The sequence below is a fragment of the Carassius auratus genome, chromosome 29, assembly GCF_003368295.1.
Source record: "Carassius auratus strain Wakin chromosome 29, ASM336829v1, whole genome shotgun sequence".
Taxonomy (NCBI): Eukaryota; Metazoa; Chordata; class Actinopteri; order Cypriniformes; family Cyprinidae; genus Carassius; species Carassius auratus.
In genome coordinates, this window is record NC_039271.1 from 19,324,822 (window position 1) to 19,342,600 (window position 17,779).

The window sequence follows — 17,779 nt, forward strand, 5'->3', positions numbered from 1 at the left end:
TACCATTGTCTAAATGGTGTATCCGGCTTGCACGACTGTAAACTGAATCACATGTGGGTGTGTCTCACAGGGCCCTGCAAGTGGTTCGTAAAGTGGATATCCTGACCCCTCTTGGGGCTTTATACTACAACACCGGTAGATACGAGGAGGCACTGGAGGTTTACAGAGAGGCGGCCACACTTCAGCCCGACAGCACTGATATCTGGCTCGCTCTGGTGAGATTATAGTCATAATACCACCACTTCCTATATGAATCTTTTTTCCAATCCAACCAGTTAGGTTTAGGTTTGATATTGTTATAAAGGGATAGTTCACCCAAAAATGAAAATTTGCTGTTATTTAGCTCACCTTCAGCCCATCCAAGATGTAGGTGACTTTTTTTTCTTGAGTGAAACAGTAAAGATTTTTAGCTGAAACTGGTCCTTGGTGTTTTGTAAAATGCAAGTCAGCAGCTTCTTGATTTTGAGAATTAAAAAAGCATATCATTTTATGAATCACCAACGACCACGGTTTCAGATGAAGATCTTCTTTATTGTTCTACTGAAGAAAAAACTCTACATCTTAATGGCCTAAGCGTTAGTAAATTAACAGCCATTTTTCATTTTTGGGTGAACTATGCCTTTAATTGTTAGCATTGGCACTGGTCTTTGTAAACGGGTTGCTTTGAGTGTTTCAAAGAGTAGAACGTCAGCTTAATTGCGTCTCCACAGACCCTTCAGTGTGATTCACATCACCGCCTTAAGAAACAGAGGCCAGTGACTTCTCAGATTCTTTTCTGGTCGCTCTTTCAATTGCTCTTTCCCTTTTTAACTTGTTTGTCTCTTCCCATCTCGTTGTCTCCACAGGCGCAGGTTTTAGCCATGGCAGGTCGCTCTGTGGAAGCTGAGAAAATGACCCTGGGCATCATTTCAAAGACCAGCAACTGCACTGAATGTTACCGCTTGTTGTCTGCCATCTACAGCAAACGAGGCAACCACACTGAGGTGTGTGTATGTGTCTTTGTGTGCATCAATTCATGCACACTCCCTTTTATTACCCCGTATTGAAATGGAAAGCACACAAACATACGTTTTTTTCATCTCATTTGAGGCAATGAATCAATTCATCCTGGATCTTAATTTTGCCCCTATCCAATTTCGCCACTGCATTCAGCAGTTCAAAGCACATTTTATTGAATTTCTTTTTATTACTCATGCCTTTACTCATTACTCTGCCTCAAAGAGAAATCTCTATGCCTCCTGGGAGTCGAAGAACCTCAGCAAAACGAAGTTCAGCACTAGTTTTGAGCTTAATGAGTATGAATGGTGTTTCCAGGCATTGGATGCGTTGAAGACAGCACTGCAGCAGGAGCCGTCAGACCCTGCGGTGAGGGCAGAGTTGCACTTCTCCATGGGCAACCAGCTCAGAGAGATGAACGAGCTTGATCGAGCCTTCCAGGTAACTACATCTGCAGCTGTCAATGTGAGGGAAGAGATCTTCAGATATTCATTTTCTTCACATTCTTGTTTACTGTGTCTTAACTTGCCTGTAGACAGTTCATGGAGCGATTGATGCATATCACACACAAAAATTGCAATAGCTTTACCCAGATGGAAAGCTCTAATTTGACTGTCTGGATTTATACAAAATCCAAGAGTAAAGATATACAGGTCTTTATCAGTCCTCTGAGAAGATTTGATGCTTATTTTTTGTTTCTGAATCGACTGATTTACTTTAAACCTTCTGTGAAAAGCATTGTATTTTTAAATAAATAAATAAAAAGAAAGCCTTAATTTAGTACCATAAATATTTTTTACAACAATAAATGTATTTATTCTAAAATAATTAGTAATTCAGAATTATTAGAATACAATAGCTTGTATTAAAAAAATAAAAATGAACGTAACGTAAGGGAAGAAAATAATGCAACATTATTTAAATACAGTATATCAATATGAATAAAAATTATAATATAACAATAATATTTTATTATTTAAATAAAATCAAATATACCATATTTAAAGATAGATATCAAAATGAATATGTAAAATTATATATATAATTTCCCCCCTTTTTAATGCATAAAAATAATATAATTTCATTACATTATATGAATGAGTACAGTATTCATTTTACAGTAATTAAATTGTATTTGAATGATGAAATGCAATTCATACAGACAATAACTTCTTCACTGTTAGATCAATTATTATATTAAAAGCATGTTTTCATTTTGTAAATTAATATTGATTTACATATTTTTGTGTTTTGTCAATGATAAAATTAAATACTAAGAATAGAATTTTTTTTTTGTTTTTTCTCAATGTAGATATGTATTGATTATCTTTGACTAGTTTTGTCCTGAATTTTACTGCATTAATCATTTTGAATTGAATGGCTACAGTGGAACGGTTCCTTTGACTGAAAATGTTCCTTTAATGCCTTTTCAGACCAAATACATACGTCAAGATATATATCAATTTTGGTTTCACGGTTATATCCATTACAGTAAACATAAAAGCCTGTGATTGGTTCTTTGACATGTCAACCAGGCCCCTTCCTGTTTAAATCTCAGTCAGAATAACCTGCAATACAGATCAGTTTTGCTGATAGTCTGTCTACATGAGACTAAATGTTGGGTAATTGTGTTCTCTGCTGCTTGCTGCACACTGTTCCTTGCCAGTGCCCTGATACTGTCACAGGAACATCACCCACCTCCTTTCATCTCCAAATACAAACAGTCCAGACTTCGTCTCGCGCTGGAAGCTTTGTCTTCAACCTCTGTGTTTCTCAACATCCTGGCTGCCTTAAAGGGACGAAGTTTCTTTGCCAGGATTTCTGGTTAATATGAGGACTGTTTTGGTTGCATTCTTTGATCCTGGACTCATTCCAGGTCTCCCACTAATATTTGGCCTGTAGTTTTACTTTTATTTAGACCACAAAAGGAAAGCTGAGATCAGGCTGGAATCAGGTTTACATAATTTTGCTATCCAGTTCAAAGCTCATTTATAAAGTTTTGAACAAAAAGGCTTTTTGCGGTGTTATAACACCACATCTGCGGTAGAGCCAGACTGTTAAATGCGCCTCCAGTGCTTTTTTTTTATCTTGAATGGATCGTGTTTCTTGCACAGGTCAAAACTCTTCTAAAAGGTTGAAACTCACATGCTGTTTAATGCTGTTGAATTCATCACTGGCTACATCTCATGCATATATCATATGTCATGTGTTGATCTAATGTTTCCAGAGCTACAAGCTTGCTGTCGAGCTGAAACCTGACCAATCACAAGCCTGGATGAATATGGGCGGCATTCAGCATATCAAGGTATGATGGCTGAGTTTTGAGGTCTGATCAATACTGATGATATCACAAAAATTGAAAGGAAAAATATATATTTTGCATTAGGAAAGAAATTTCATTAAGAAATTGGCTTGGTTAGAAGGCTTTGGTTAGAATTAATATTAGCAATATAAATTTAATATTAAAAAAGTAAAATATAATAATCTTATTGATTAAAATGTATATATTAAATAACAACTAATATGCCATTTAAAAATATGCAAAACACAATTGTGTAAAAATGAATCGGTACGGTCTTATTTTATATAAAAATATATTTACTTTTTCTTGAGATTAAAATTTGTTTTCACTTTAGCAAACATTTATTTAAAAGTTTAATTTATAATATATTATTTAATACATTTATAATTTAAAGAATAAAAATCATGCTAATATATTAATCATTTAGTCACAGTTTGTTAAAACTGATTAAAAATCAATTTCAAACTATTCTAAATAAAAATGAATCATTGAGTTTTATTACTGTATTACAATATTAATTCGAGATTTTTTTAAGTAAAATTATAGTAGTGACACTTTAATATCCTATTAGTTATTGTTGGTTAGTGCATTAACTTACATGAAATAACAATGAGCAAAACATTTGTTACAGTATTTATTCTTTCCTAATATTAGTAAAAAAAAGAAAAAACATCTGATTATGTTAGTTCAGTTAGCTCAGGTCCATTAAATAATATTAACATATAAAACTTTTGATTTTACTAATGTATTAATAAATGTTGTAATTATCATTAACAAAGAGTAATAAATGACTCATGTATATTCATGTTAACTAATAGAAACCTTATTATAAAGTACGATCAAAATTGTCACAATGCATGTATAAATTCTTATTTATTATTTTTGATTTGATTAAATGCGACCTATGCATTATCTCATGCCATTTTAACCTGAACTGGTGTGTTCTTGTGTTAATTTAATTTTTTTTTTTTTTTTTTAGGGAGACTATGCAGCAGCTAGAATGTACTACCAAAGAGCTCTTCTCCTCTCACCCGGCTCCAAACTGCTGAAGGAAAACCTGGCCAAGCTGGACAGACTAGAGAAAAAACTCCAAGGGGCCTAGAGGATCAGCGTGACCTGAACTCTCAGCCAAATGATGAAGGACAAGCAACTGAGACACAGAAGGGTGAAGAGAAGGGCCGAACTAAGACATGCAAACTACGGTTTGGACTCAGGAGATGATTAATGACCGCTTCCTTCCCCTAGAGTTTAAAGAGAGGCTCTAGAATTGAACTAATCCAAAAGACTGAACGTCCAGAGCTGGACCAAGCAGATACCATTGACCTCAACACATCACTGCATAATCTCACAGCAACATATTTTAGAAGTTATTATTATATTTTCCCCATGTGTCGTCCCAAGACCACTTTTCGACGAGCTCTCAGACCAGCACATATTGAGCACTTGTTGTTCTTGTTTTCATCAGAGCAGAGGTAGCGTCTCTAAAAGAGGCTCCTCTCGACCACTGCAGCTCCGTTCTGCTTCGGTGGCTACAAAACCTTTAGAAAGCATCTCAGACAAATGAGTTCTCAGATATGACTACCTGTGTTCCATGAACACGGCAGATCAGGTGGTCTGCTTGTATTTAGGTTTTTTCTCACATAAGGATTTTGTGAGTGATTTAAATGAAGGAAAAAAATGACAGTCATTCATCATGTGCTTTAATTTGATCTTTTATTTCGTACATGCATCAATTTTGTGGAATGTATCTTGGACTAAAGGCATATTGACCTGTGCAATGAATTATCATTTTTATCCTCATAAGCTATAAATACTGAAGTCTCTTTAAATTGGAATGACATTATCATTCATAATGACGTATCCTTGAACTAGGTCATTACATGGATTTTAGTCATATTTTCGGTGGCCAGAATTTGTAATGCGGTACTCTTGATTATACCGTAATCTTTGCACTTACATTTCGTTGCCATAGGAACTGTTATCAAGAACATTTCTTGAATTCAGCAGCAGCCGTGCTAAACATGTCATAGCAGAAATCAATGTGAAGTAATGTATGATTATTTAATAAATATTATCCAATATTATCCCTGTGAATGTGTGCTTTTGTTTGAAGATGTTGAAATTACTCTGGGCGCGGGTTATTATGTATGCAATCACTTTCTTTTAAAATAGCTATCCAAGGCCAGGTGTAAAACAACCTATACACACAGAAATGCATTGTTCTGTAATTCGGTATGCATCCCACTGCTTTAAAATATCAATTAAATATGCACAGATCTGGTATAAAAGAGGATTTAGCAAGACAGTCTTTCCTTCAACTGAATTTGCAATATGATTCACATTTGATTTCAAATAAACTAACTATATTTTTAATCTCAGACACTGGTGTATGAGAGAAAGCTGCATGATCTTGAGCAAGACAAACAGCTGTTTCATATTTAAACGGCTTTTACATATTCAAACATGGTACAAGTGTAATATTGCTTTTAGAAGTGCTCTGAAAATCCATGTTTACTGAGAATACACGTGAGAACGTAAAATGAAATGACAAATGGCTTAAATCTGGAAATATATACGGTTCCATTTATATAGATATATAGGCTACGTGTGTGTATTGAAAAGATGTAACTGATGCTGTTTCACTAGTGGTCACAGACTATAATGACTTGTTATAAATTGAGGTGCCTGCATGAATGATACAGTAAGCATATGGTAGGCTTTGCCATATTAGACACATTCCTTTGTCAAACAATGGAAATTATTAATAAAAACATTGTTCATTAAGCGCAGTTGTGACTAAGGCGTGTTTAGTATCCTGGTGTGACTGTAGACAGAACCATGATGCAGATTGGTTTAGACGCTCACTTCGACCTTCTGCTTGTATTTTCGGCAATACGTTATAAATATATCAACAGATTGTTACAATAATCGAAGAACTCTCGTGCAAAACATGGAAGCAAATTTCAATTTCGATCCACAGGGCGTGTAGTTTTACGCGTGAGAGAGAGCTTGAATCTTTGCTGACCTCTAGTGGTGATTATGTGCCATTATTCCACTTAGTTAATTAAGCGCCCCAGGTCATATTTTCTGTGCGTGTTGTTGTCTTGTAACGCCCTTTGTAAGATTCTCCGCTCATTTTTAAAAGCACATTTGTGAACATGCATAAAAAAAAAAACATTTTAATACTCTCTCTCTTAATTGGACAAAGGCTAAACCTGGTGAGACTCCGCAACTTAGGAAGCATGTCACAAGCTGTTGTTTGTGTACTCATGTTATTTCCTACTCTATGTGATTTCCTACTTAGCATTTTCCTAAAATGCTAAAGAGAATTACAATGGGAGTGTTTCAGCTGAGACAAACTGCATCTTTGGGAATGGGTGTCATGGTAAGGCTGAGCTCCTAATGCATAAATCATCTGCATGGCATGCAAATATGCACTGTTTTTCAGATCAGGCTGGCATTCGTGCCTTCATCCCAGAGATGGATGAGGAGGAGAGCCAGATTATAGGTGGGCAGGAGGCATGGGCACATTCATGGCCATGGCAGGTGTCCCTGCAGTACTCAGATATGTCAGCCTGCGGGGGTGCCATCCTCGACCTGCAGTGGGTTATTACCACCTGCCACTGCTTCAAACGGTAAGCCCACCAGCAGTGGTCTATAAACCCTGTGTGCAAATATGCTTAAAACCAAAATTCATGTTTGTGAACAGTTATAAAAAGGCATCACTGTGGAAGGCAGTGCTGGAATGCACAATTTGGAGACTATGAATGAATCCTGCCATCAAGTGTGTGTGTGTGTGAATTCCATTTTAATTTGTTTAACTCCCTTGTGTGTTTTATTTAAAGACCACTGAGGTGGGAAAAATCGTCTCCCACAAGGGATACAACCAAAAGACAAATGAGAATTATATGAGTCCCCTGTTGCCATTGTAAACAATGACTTGCCCCCTCAGGAAACCTGTTCTGTCATCATCAGAGAGAGTAAGGCCCTTAATAGCAGGAATATGTTAACCTTGTCCTGTATAACCAGTGTAATGCGCTATATAGGTAGTGGTTATATGTGATTTGTTACTTTATAGATTGGACACGTGCCTCTAGACTTCAAGAGGTCAATGTAACTGTTTTTGACATGTAACAAATATTACAGAGGGAAAATGCTAAAGTTTATGATGTGTGATGGAGCAGAGGCAGGCAGAATGGGATGCATGTCAGGTAAAAGAAAAAATATATATATATATATATATTTTTTTTTTTCTTTTTTCCAGTAGAGGTAATTCATGTCAGTCAATGAAATGTCCTTTTTGTTTTCATTGTTATTAATTCATGTATTCAAAAATGTTGCATACATAAAGTAAAAATATCAGGGTCATACAGTGACCCTGATATAAATAAGAAAATTTTGTTAATACATTATTAATATCAAAACAGGTATATAATTATGATAATCTTATTTATTATTATTATTATTAATATAATAGTATGTCTAAAAGAATGCCATAATCTTCAAAATATTATTTATGAAATATTATTATACATATTTATAAATAAATCTGGTCTGCCAAATCATAGAATAAATCCCGTATACCGGTAATAATAATAATAATCTTCTTCTTCTTTTTCTTATATAAAAATAATATAATGATGATAAAAGTATACATGTCAGTTTGTGTGTATATTATGTGTCAAGGTAAGTTAGTCTCTTTTATGACAAGGCATATGTCAAGTTTAGGTTTTAAAATGTCATTTGGTTCGGCTGTTCAAATAGCTTAATGACATTTATGAATGATTAATTAATAATTTGAAACTAGATTTTTCCTTTTGCTTTATTGTGAACCCATCTGGATCAGGGGGACTCTGGTGGGCCCCTCTCATGTTTCACAGATGATAGGTACAAGCTTGCTGGAGTGGTCAGCTGGGGGGTCGGATGTGGTCGGGCCCAAAGACCAGGGGTCTACACCACATTACACCACTACAAACAATGGATTGAGTCTTCAATACGTGGTATGTACTTTCAGATTTTGATTATGTGTAAGTGGCTGCTCTGAAACTGCTATTTTATTTTATTTTTTTGCTTGTATTATACAGGTGAACTCCTTTCTGACTACTCTGGAGCAGATTCAGCTGGTAAGAGACTCTTGTACCTCATCGTGTACCTTTTCAATTTGCTTTAGTCATCATTCATATCCATTTCAGTGCAGTGTGGTCAGGCCAAATCTGAGTCCTGCCAACTCCCCGGTGACTTGGCGCTGGTGGTGTCCTCTGTGGATGGTACATTCAAGGTGGAGAATGTGAGCGAAGCATGTGCAAACTCCTGGCCATGGCATGTCAGCCTCCAGAGCCATGATACACATTACTGTAGCAGCGTCCTCATTCACCCGTGCTGGGTTTTGGCAACGCACCACTGTTTTTCCAGGTAAGCCTGATGAGTTTAATGATCTACGTTCAGTAATTGTCCCTCGGTGATGCTCTGACAGTTTGTCCCACAGGGCTGGAGATGTTGTGATCTTGGGAGCTCATGACCTGAACTTCATGTTGGGTCTGACTGCAGCTGTGGAAAGCGTGCAGAGTTTGGCTTCTGATGGCAGCTTCCCACCAGCCTCTGATCCGCTTACCTGTCCCAGCTCGAATCGGTATAAAATCATATGACCCTTATCTGTGGTTTTCATGAGATCCTGATCAACAATCAGTGTTGTACAGCTTAACGTTTGCTCTGTCCAGGGCCGATGATATTTCCGATGTGCTTAACAGATAAAGATGATGAAATGGTTAATGAAGATAACTCGTCTTGTGTGACAACTGGTTGGGGAACAAGAAAAGCTAGCTGTGAGTTAAAAGTGTTCAGCATTAAAACCGATAGAAAAGAGATTCACAACCCTTTACTTTCATTTTATTTTCAATATATTCTGCAAACCAGTTATCCTATGTAGGTCATGGATGGTTGTCCATCTTTTCATTTTATTTTATTATTATTTTATTAACTTTTTTGCCGTCCATCCATTCTACAAACCACTTGTCCTATTCAGGTCATGGTTTTTATTTTAACTTTACGTTAACTTTATTTTATCCCCATCCATCTGTTCTATTTTTTACCATATATTCTCCAAATAGCTTGTTCCATGTTGTTCATGGATGGTTATTTAATTGAATTTTCTTTCTTATATTTAATTTGATTGATTTGATTTCCATCCATCTGTTCTCCAAACCACTTGCCCCATGTACAGTGGCATGGAACCTGGTGCTTATCCCATATTCTTGTGCCAAAGGCAGGCAAATGTCTTGGATGGATGGTTATTATTTTTGATTGAATTAATTGGAATAACATGCATTGCTAAGTCAAGCACAAGAAGAACAGAAACCTATTTTAAGATTTTTGTTTTTACATCTCAAAATATGGAAAATGAATGATAAATGGAAACGCCACAGTTTTCTGTGAAATATCTGTGAGTGCGCGTTTAGTTTCGGTTTTGGTTTCACTCGCTCCGTGTCCAATAAAACAATCCACGTAATCCGTTTTCTGATAAAATATCTTCCTTTAATCTTGATTGTCAGTTCAATAAAACAAATAAAATTAAAAAAGCAAAATATGATCTTAAATCTTCAATATCACGGATGCGGTAAAGAAAACTGTGCAACTCCACTGTATTCCAAAGAGCGCACTGCCGCAAAGCTTCACAGTCGTGATTCTTAAAGAGCCAGTAAACAATTTTAACATATTACATATTTTTACAGAATATTTATCCAAATGGTAACATAAATAAAGTAAGATTACAAATGAAGCAAATTCAAACAAAAATATTCAAAAACTGAATCTAATCAAAATAGGCTCTTACATTACCGGCCCCTAATTGTTCTCAAACTCTTTGAAACAATTACTTAAATGTATACAGAAGGAGCCATATTATTTTAATATCCAATGTAAATTCTTAAAGTCCAAAGCAACACAAATTTAGGTTCCTATAGACATATTGCCTTCACTACTCATTCTGCCTCCTGCAACAGGCAAAGTTTTGTTATGGGTCTTTCCAAAATGTTGGTTTTTGTTTTAATGCGGACTTGTCGAACGAGACCCTTCTTGTCAGGAATAGTTTCAATAACTCTTGCTAACATCCAGGAATTTCTAGGGGCGGAGTCATCAACTACCAGAACAATGTCTCCAACAGAGAAGTTTCTTCTTGTGTTATTCCACTTTTGTCTCTGTTGTAGTTGTGGCAAATATTCACGACACCAACGTTTCCAAAACAAATCAGAAACATACTGCACCTGTTTCCATTTGCGTCTAGAATACAGGTTGTCTTTGTCAAACAGTCCTGGAGGCAACGATGGTTTTGTCTTGAGTAACAACAAGTGATTTTGAGTCAAAGCTTCCAGATCGTTTACGTCGCTTGATGTTGCTGTTATTGGACGACTGTTAATTATAGCCTCTGCCTCACAGAAAACAGTTTGAAGGCATTCCTCATCAAGAACTTGTTCTCTGATTGTAGCATTAAGGATTTTTCTTATTGAGCGTATCAATCTCTCCCATGCCCCGCCATGGTGAGACCCAGTGGGAGGATTGAAAACCCACTTAATTCCTTGCTGGCTGAGATGGTCCTGAATCTTTTCGTTGTTCCATTTTTCAATGGATTGTCTTAATTCACGCTCGGCAGCTACAAAATTGGTCCCATTGTCTGACCTGATAACTTTCACTTGTCCTCTTCTGGCTACAAATCGACGTATAGCATTTATACAGGAATCAGTATCCAATGAAGAAGCCACTTCAATATGCACTGCACGAATTGCTAAGCAAGTGAAGATAACACCATATTTCTTGACAATGCTTCTTCCACGTTTAACCATGAATGGTCCAAAGTAATCTACACCTACTCTTGTAAAAGGTGGATCATCTGGTAACACCCTGTCTGATGGTAAGTCTGCCATTATTTGCTTTCCTGTTGAGGAATGTAAACGACGACAAATAACACATTGTGCGAGAATTTTTCTGATTGCAGATTTGGCACCTGGTATCCAGTATTTCTGTTGCAGTGCAGAAGTCATGTGATTTCTGCCACTGTGTCCTGTTTTCTCGTGAATATTCTGGAGGATTAAGTTGGTGACATGAAGATCCTTTGGAATAATCATAGGACGCTTGCTTTCTTCCGGCATAGCAGCATTGCTAAGTCTTCCACCAACGCGTAAAACTTCACTGTGCAACTGGGGGTTTAACCTGTAAATCGAACTGTTTCTCTTTATGGCTTGCCCACGTTGCAGAGCTGATATCTCCTCAGCAAACTTCTCTCTTTGACAGTACTTCACTATTTCAAGCTCAGCCTCCTCCAAATCATCAACTGAGATGTTACTTCCTTTCCATTTGGCTTTGATGTCTTCCATCCTTTTGTTCACTATCTGCTTGCCGTTACTTGAATTGACTAGAGTCTCTGCAGCAGTAAGTGTCTTTCTCTTTTGTACAAGATCCAACAGCATGGTCTTAAATTTTAGAATCCATGCTACAATGCGCCGAAGCTTTATCCAAGAGGAGAAATGATCCATCAGTTGTCTAACAGAACTGTTATTATGTTGGGTCTGTACTGAATTGACCAACACAGACTTCTTGATCTCTGGATCATCTGCAGATATTATAATTTCTTCCATGCTCTTTGGCCACTCATCTGTGGATTGGTAAAGAAATTTTGGACCTGAGATCCATTTTTCATTTTGCATGAAAGTGTTGACCTTTTGCCCTCTCGAGGCACAATCTGCTGGATTTGAGCCAGTTACAACATGGTTCCACTGTTCGATCTTTGAGGCCTTCAAAATTGTTGTGACTCTGTTCGCCACAAATGTTCTGAATCTTGTGCTTTCATTTCTGAGATATTTAAGTACAGCTGTGCTGTCCGTCCAGAAGACTGAAGGTTTAAGTTTCAGCTGTAACTCTCCTTTTAACATCAGATCCATTTTTGTGGCAACTGTCGCAGCTGTCAGTTCCATTCGTGGAATTGTAGGCCTTTTTAAAGGGGCAACTCTGGACTTCCCCATCATCAGTGCACAGTGCACCTGGTCCTGTTGATTACGTAGAAGAAGATAGCTTGCTGTACCATACGCATCTTCACTCGCATCTGCGAAGTGATGGAGCTGTGCCACAACAGTTTCTCCGAAATCTGCTGGTTTAATGCATCTGCTCACCTTGAACTCTTCAAGCTGATGAAGTCCACTGAGCCAGTCTGTCCACCTTTGTTTTGCTTGCTCTGGAAGATCATCATCCCATCCTATTTTCAGTCTGCATAAATCCTGCAGGATCATCTTTGCTGGTAAAACTACAGGTGCAAGAAACCCCAATGGGTCATAGATAGAGCTGACGATTGAGAGCAGTCCTCGTCGAGTGAATGGACGATCTTTAATGACTATTTTGAATTGAAATGTGTCTGACTCGACATTCCAGTGGATGCCCAATGCTCTTTCCATTGGCAGTGTTTCCTGATCAAGATCCAAGTTTTTCACTCCATCAGCCCATTCATTCTTAGGGATAGCTGCCAGCACAGCACGACTGTTGCTTGTCCACTTGACCAGGCGAAAACCTCCTTTGGAACATATTGCTCGCAGACCATGATATAACTCTATGGCTTGTGTCTCAGTGGCTGTGGACTTTAAACAGTCATCTACATAAAAATTTCGAAGAACAGCATCAGCAACATCAGGTTTGAACAGTGTGCCGTGATCTTCAGCACACCTCCTCAAAGCAAAGCTGGCGCAGCTGGGCGAAGAAGTAGCGCCAAATAAGTGGACAACCATTTTATGTTCCACCAAGTCTCCATTATAATCTCCGTGAGGCCACCACAGGAACCTAAGAAGATTTGAATCCTCTTCATGCACGCGAACCTGGTGGAACATAGCTTCCACATCTGCCATAAAGGCGATCCTTTCTTGTCTGAATCTTGTAATGACACCAACAAGATTACTTGTGAGGTTGGGACCTTGTAAAAGTTGTTGGTTCAACGATATCCCTTGATACGATGCCCCACAGTCAAAAACAACCCTCAGTTTGTGCTTGACGGGATGGTACACCCCATGGTGAGGTATGTACCATATTTTGCCATCGATTTTCTTGTGGTTGTCTTTTGTGAACTCAACAGCATAATCATTTTTGATGAGACTGTTCATGAAAGATGTATACTCTGTGTGGAAATCAGGATTTCTGATGAATTTTCTTTTCAAATTCAGAGCCCGTTGTTCAGCCACCACACGATTATTTGGCATCTGAATAGCCTTGTTCTTCAAAGGCAGGCACAAGCTGTAATGACCATCTACAAGCTTAGCTGACTCAGACATCATTTTCATAAATTGGAGGTCTTCCTTGGACATTTCCACTTGATCATCCTTTTCTGCTTCAGGGAAATCCTGCTTGAATTGCTGTTGCCACAAGTCTTCTAATCTGGCTACTGATATGCGATTCACCGATACTGGAGCACACCTTCCTTTTCTTGTGACATCATTACTATTCCTGAGAGGCCCATTGACTGTCCAGCCCAACTTGGTTCTAACAGCAAAAGGTCCATTGTCTTTACTACTAATAACTTGCCAAGGCTCCATGACTTCAGGCACATTAGCTCCTATTAGTAGTCCAATTTTTGCTTCAATACTAGGGAGACAAACCTCTTTAAGATACGGCCATCTCTCCAAATCCTTTTGCTGTGGAATGTTACTCTTGTGAACTGGAATTGTTTTCTGTGTGAAGACGTCTGGAAGTGGAACAAACTCGTCACCATCTAGACTACTAATCTCCAACCCAGACACTATGTGAGTTTTGACTTGTTTTTCATCTCCCATGGTTTTTAGAAGTATATCAGTCTTTCTTCCATTCACTTTCAGCTCAGACATCAACGCTTCTGTACAAAAAGTATCTGAACTTCCTGGGTCGAGAAAGGCATACGTTTTGACCAGTTGTGTACCTTTAGTAGTCTTAACTTGTACAGGAACAATTGACAAAGTACATTCAGTCTCACAGGTATCTTCGTCTCCACTTGCGTCCTTTTTTGCACAGACTAGTGCACTAGTAACAGACTGTCTTTCACAGCTATCCATTTTGTCTTCCTGAAGACAAGCAGTTTCCTTCGACTTCATATGCAGTATGGTTGGATGTGGCAAAGAACATTCACTGCAGCTCATTCTATCTTTGCATTGTTTGCTCATGTGACCATGCTTTAAACAGCCAAAACACAATCCTTTGGTTCGCAAAAAGTCAATTTTCTCTTGATGTGTCTTGCTTCTCAATCTTTTACAGGATTCCAAATTGTGTTGCAGTACTTTACAAAAAAGACATGGTTTCTTCTGGTTGCTGGCATGTTTATTTTGCGATCTTTGAACTGCAAGTGTGTCATCATCTTCAACCTTTTTGTCAACTGGTACAGCACTAGTCGTGAAGACCCTTTTTGTTACAGCCTTTTTATAAGCGCTTGCTTCTGCTTGTGACTTAGCATGTCCTTTAGCTGCTGAACTATCTTTAATGTCTCCAAACACTGGATGGAGAGAAATCCTTGCCTGCTTATTAATGAAATCAACTAAATCTTTGAACTTCACCCTAGCATTTCGCTTCTCTTGAATATCACATGCCACCGATCGCCATTTTTCTCTTAATTTGAATGGAAGTTTCACCACGATGGCTCTTAGATTTGCTGCATTATCCATCTCTTCCATGTAACTTATATCTGACATTGCATTGCAGCATCCTGACAGAAACAATGAAAAGGAGTGAAGTGCTTCTCCATCTTCAGGTTTGATGGAAGGCCAGTGTAGAGCTTTGCTCATGTATGCGTCTGCAATCTGATACTCATTTCCAAAATGCTCTCTCAGAAGCTGCTTTGCCTTAAGATAGCCTTCTGCTGGATTCATATGTAGACAGCTACGAACCAGTTCCTTAGGCTTTCCAGTCGTGTACTGTTCCATGAAGTACAAACGGTCTTTATCATTATCGGTACGTTCTTCAACGCCATGTTCGAAGGCCCGAATGAACAGCTTATAATAGAGAGGATCTCCTTTGAAAATAGGTATGTCAATTGAAGGAAGCATGGACATTTTTTGATGCTTCACTAAGCACTCAGTGATGCTGGCTTGTCGCTCCATAGCATTACATAATGTACCAACTACGTTTCCCTCTCTACCTGTAGAAGGCTCATTTGGGATGGAGTTATTAGTTGACTGTGGCCTAAGAGGTTGAAAAACATTATCAAGCAGACTTTCCTGTTTCAGTACATCTTCACGAGGTGTTATGCTACCTGTTTCCAGATCCATTCCCTTGTGACTTACTGCTGAAGACCGACAACTTTCATACTGCTTAATAACTTTAATCTTAGCATCTGACACTGCAAGGGCAACTTCTAGCTCAAATTCTTCCCTTTTTGCTTTTAGTTCAGCCTCTTGTCGTTCAATAGCTTGTTTCTTCTTCAATGCAGCATGTTTAACAAGCAGTGCAGCTCTTTCTGCTTCAGCAGATATTCGTGCAGAAGAAGTTGTAGAAGCTGTAGATCTGCCATCTACTGACCCATGTTTCTTATGTTTCTTACTGGAAGTCACTGACACAGAGGAAATGCTATCATCAGGATTCACTTCTAGATCACACTGTATTGCTTGCTCAGCATTTTCTGCAACCTGTTTCATCCACCTGTTGACTGCATTAATAAATCTTTCACATGAGCTGACTCTTGGTTCAAACCATGTATGCTGGTCCTTTGCATAATCTTCATCAGACATGTACTCCTCAACAGCATGATTCAGCTGACAGAAGTCTTTATACAAATGTTTGTACTCAGTTTCCAGTTTAGTTCGAACAATGTCAATATGTGCAGAATCATCCATAAGTTGTTCAATTTCCTTAGATTTACTTGTGAGCTGAGCAAGTTTAGCTTTCCTTGACTGCAAAAGCCTTTGCAATCTTTCTTCCTTTGCTTTCTCCGTCATTTTTATTGGCCTTTTAGCACTAGTGCAATCCTCATTAATCTTCGTATTTTCATCCATTCTTAGTTTAAAGCATCAAAACGAATGATTAATTGCCCTTATATCATTTGCTGAACTGTGCAGTATCACGTTTAATTTTTTTTTTTTTGTTTTTTTTTTTTTACCTCAGAAATCTTCTCCGCAGAAACTGCGCCATTAGATTGCGGGTAGATAAGGCCGCGCTTCCGAGGTAATCCTATAACGTCCTTTTCCAACGAAACTCCACATAACATGTACTGCAAGATCCACTGTTCCGTAAAACATCCACATATCTTCGTGTCAAACACGTCCTTATCCTTCAGGAGTAAGTTTTCTTTACTAAATGTGAGTGCGCGTTTAGTTTCGGTTTTGGTTTCACTCGCTCCGTGTCCAATAAAACAATCCACGTAATCCGTTTTCTGATAAAATATCTTCCTTTAATCTTGATTGTCAGTTCAATAAAACAAATAAAATTAAAAAAGCAAAATATGATCTTAAATCTTCAATATCACGGATGCGGTAAAGAAAACTGTGCAACTCCACTGTATTCCAAAGAGCGCACTGCCGCAAAGCTTCACAGTCGTGATTCTTAAAGAGCCAGTAAACAATTTTAACATATTACATATTTTTACAGAATATTTATCCAAATGGTAACATAAATAAAGTAAGATTACAAATGAAGCAAATTCAAACAAAAATATTCAAAAACTGAATCTAATCAAAATAGGCTCTTACAATATCTATTGTCCATTGCTACTTTGTATGTTCTTCTTCCACAAGCACATACTAACTGTCATTTAACATTTTCTAGTAGTAGTAGTTTTTTTCTCATATTAGTGGATCTGCACCCTGATATCCTGCATATGGCCAGAGTTAAGCTTCTTTCTGAAAAAACCTGTGTGACGGGGTGGGGTGACCGTTTCAGCATGAAATCCGTCTTATGTACGGATGCAGCAGCCTCTACCTCCTGCTTGGTACAGTCTTACAGTAGTTTCAACAACCACTATTCACATGAAAATGTCCTGGTCACTTAAATTCTTTATGTTGTATAGTGGGACTCTGGCACACCCCTTATGTGTGAAAAAAATGGGGTCTACTACCTTGTAGGACTAACAACATGGGGTGGCAAATGAGAACCTCGGAAACCGGCTGTGTTCAATCGAGTGTCGCTTATTACTCATGGATACAAAGTTTTATCAGAAATGCCTAATAACTTTAATAAAGGTATATTAAAACATCTGTTAAACCCCTTGTGTGGCTTGTTGTCAAGTTGTTTGCACCTTTTTTTCTCATGTTTTGTCTATAAGTAATAAAGAATGACCCATTTAATTTTATATAAAAGTTATTTTCGGGTTTCATAACTTACTCGGAAAACTAACAAGCATTTAACGCTTGGCTAGTTGTTCTGCTTTGGAAATGCCTTTGTAACGTTCACCCACGAGCCACTAGTGAACAAATTATTTGAAATCGAATCTTTCAATGAATCGATTGCCCCGGTTCATAAAATGATTCATTTTCGAGTCCCACTCTCTCTTTTTTT

At 37.8% G+C, this 17,779-nt stretch overlaps 1 protein-coding gene and 1 pseudogene across 1 annotated transcript in view; both read left to right on the top strand.

The window, feature by feature from the left end:
- The window catches only part of LOC113048297 (transmembrane and TPR repeat-containing protein 1-like), a 33,980-nt gene extending 29,576 nt beyond the window's left edge, over nucleotides 1-4,404 (top strand). The window contains exons 16-20 of the mRNA XM_026210023.1: nucleotides 71-215; nucleotides 846-983; nucleotides 1,315-1,437; nucleotides 3,224-3,301; nucleotides 4,278-4,404. Of these exons, the coding sequence (XP_026065808.1) occupies nucleotides 71-215; nucleotides 846-983; nucleotides 1,315-1,437; nucleotides 3,224-3,301; nucleotides 4,278-4,400 (607 nt within the window). The 3' untranslated portion in view covers nucleotides 4,401-4,404. The remainder of the gene's footprint in view (nucleotides 1-70; nucleotides 216-845; nucleotides 984-1,314; nucleotides 1,438-3,223; nucleotides 3,302-4,277) is intronic.
- A 2,228-nt stretch (nucleotides 4,405-6,632) lies between these two features.
- On the top strand, nucleotides 6,633-17,449 carry LOC113047754 (transmembrane protease serine 9-like; annotated as a pseudogene).
- Nucleotides 17,450-17,779: the final 330 nt, after the last annotated feature.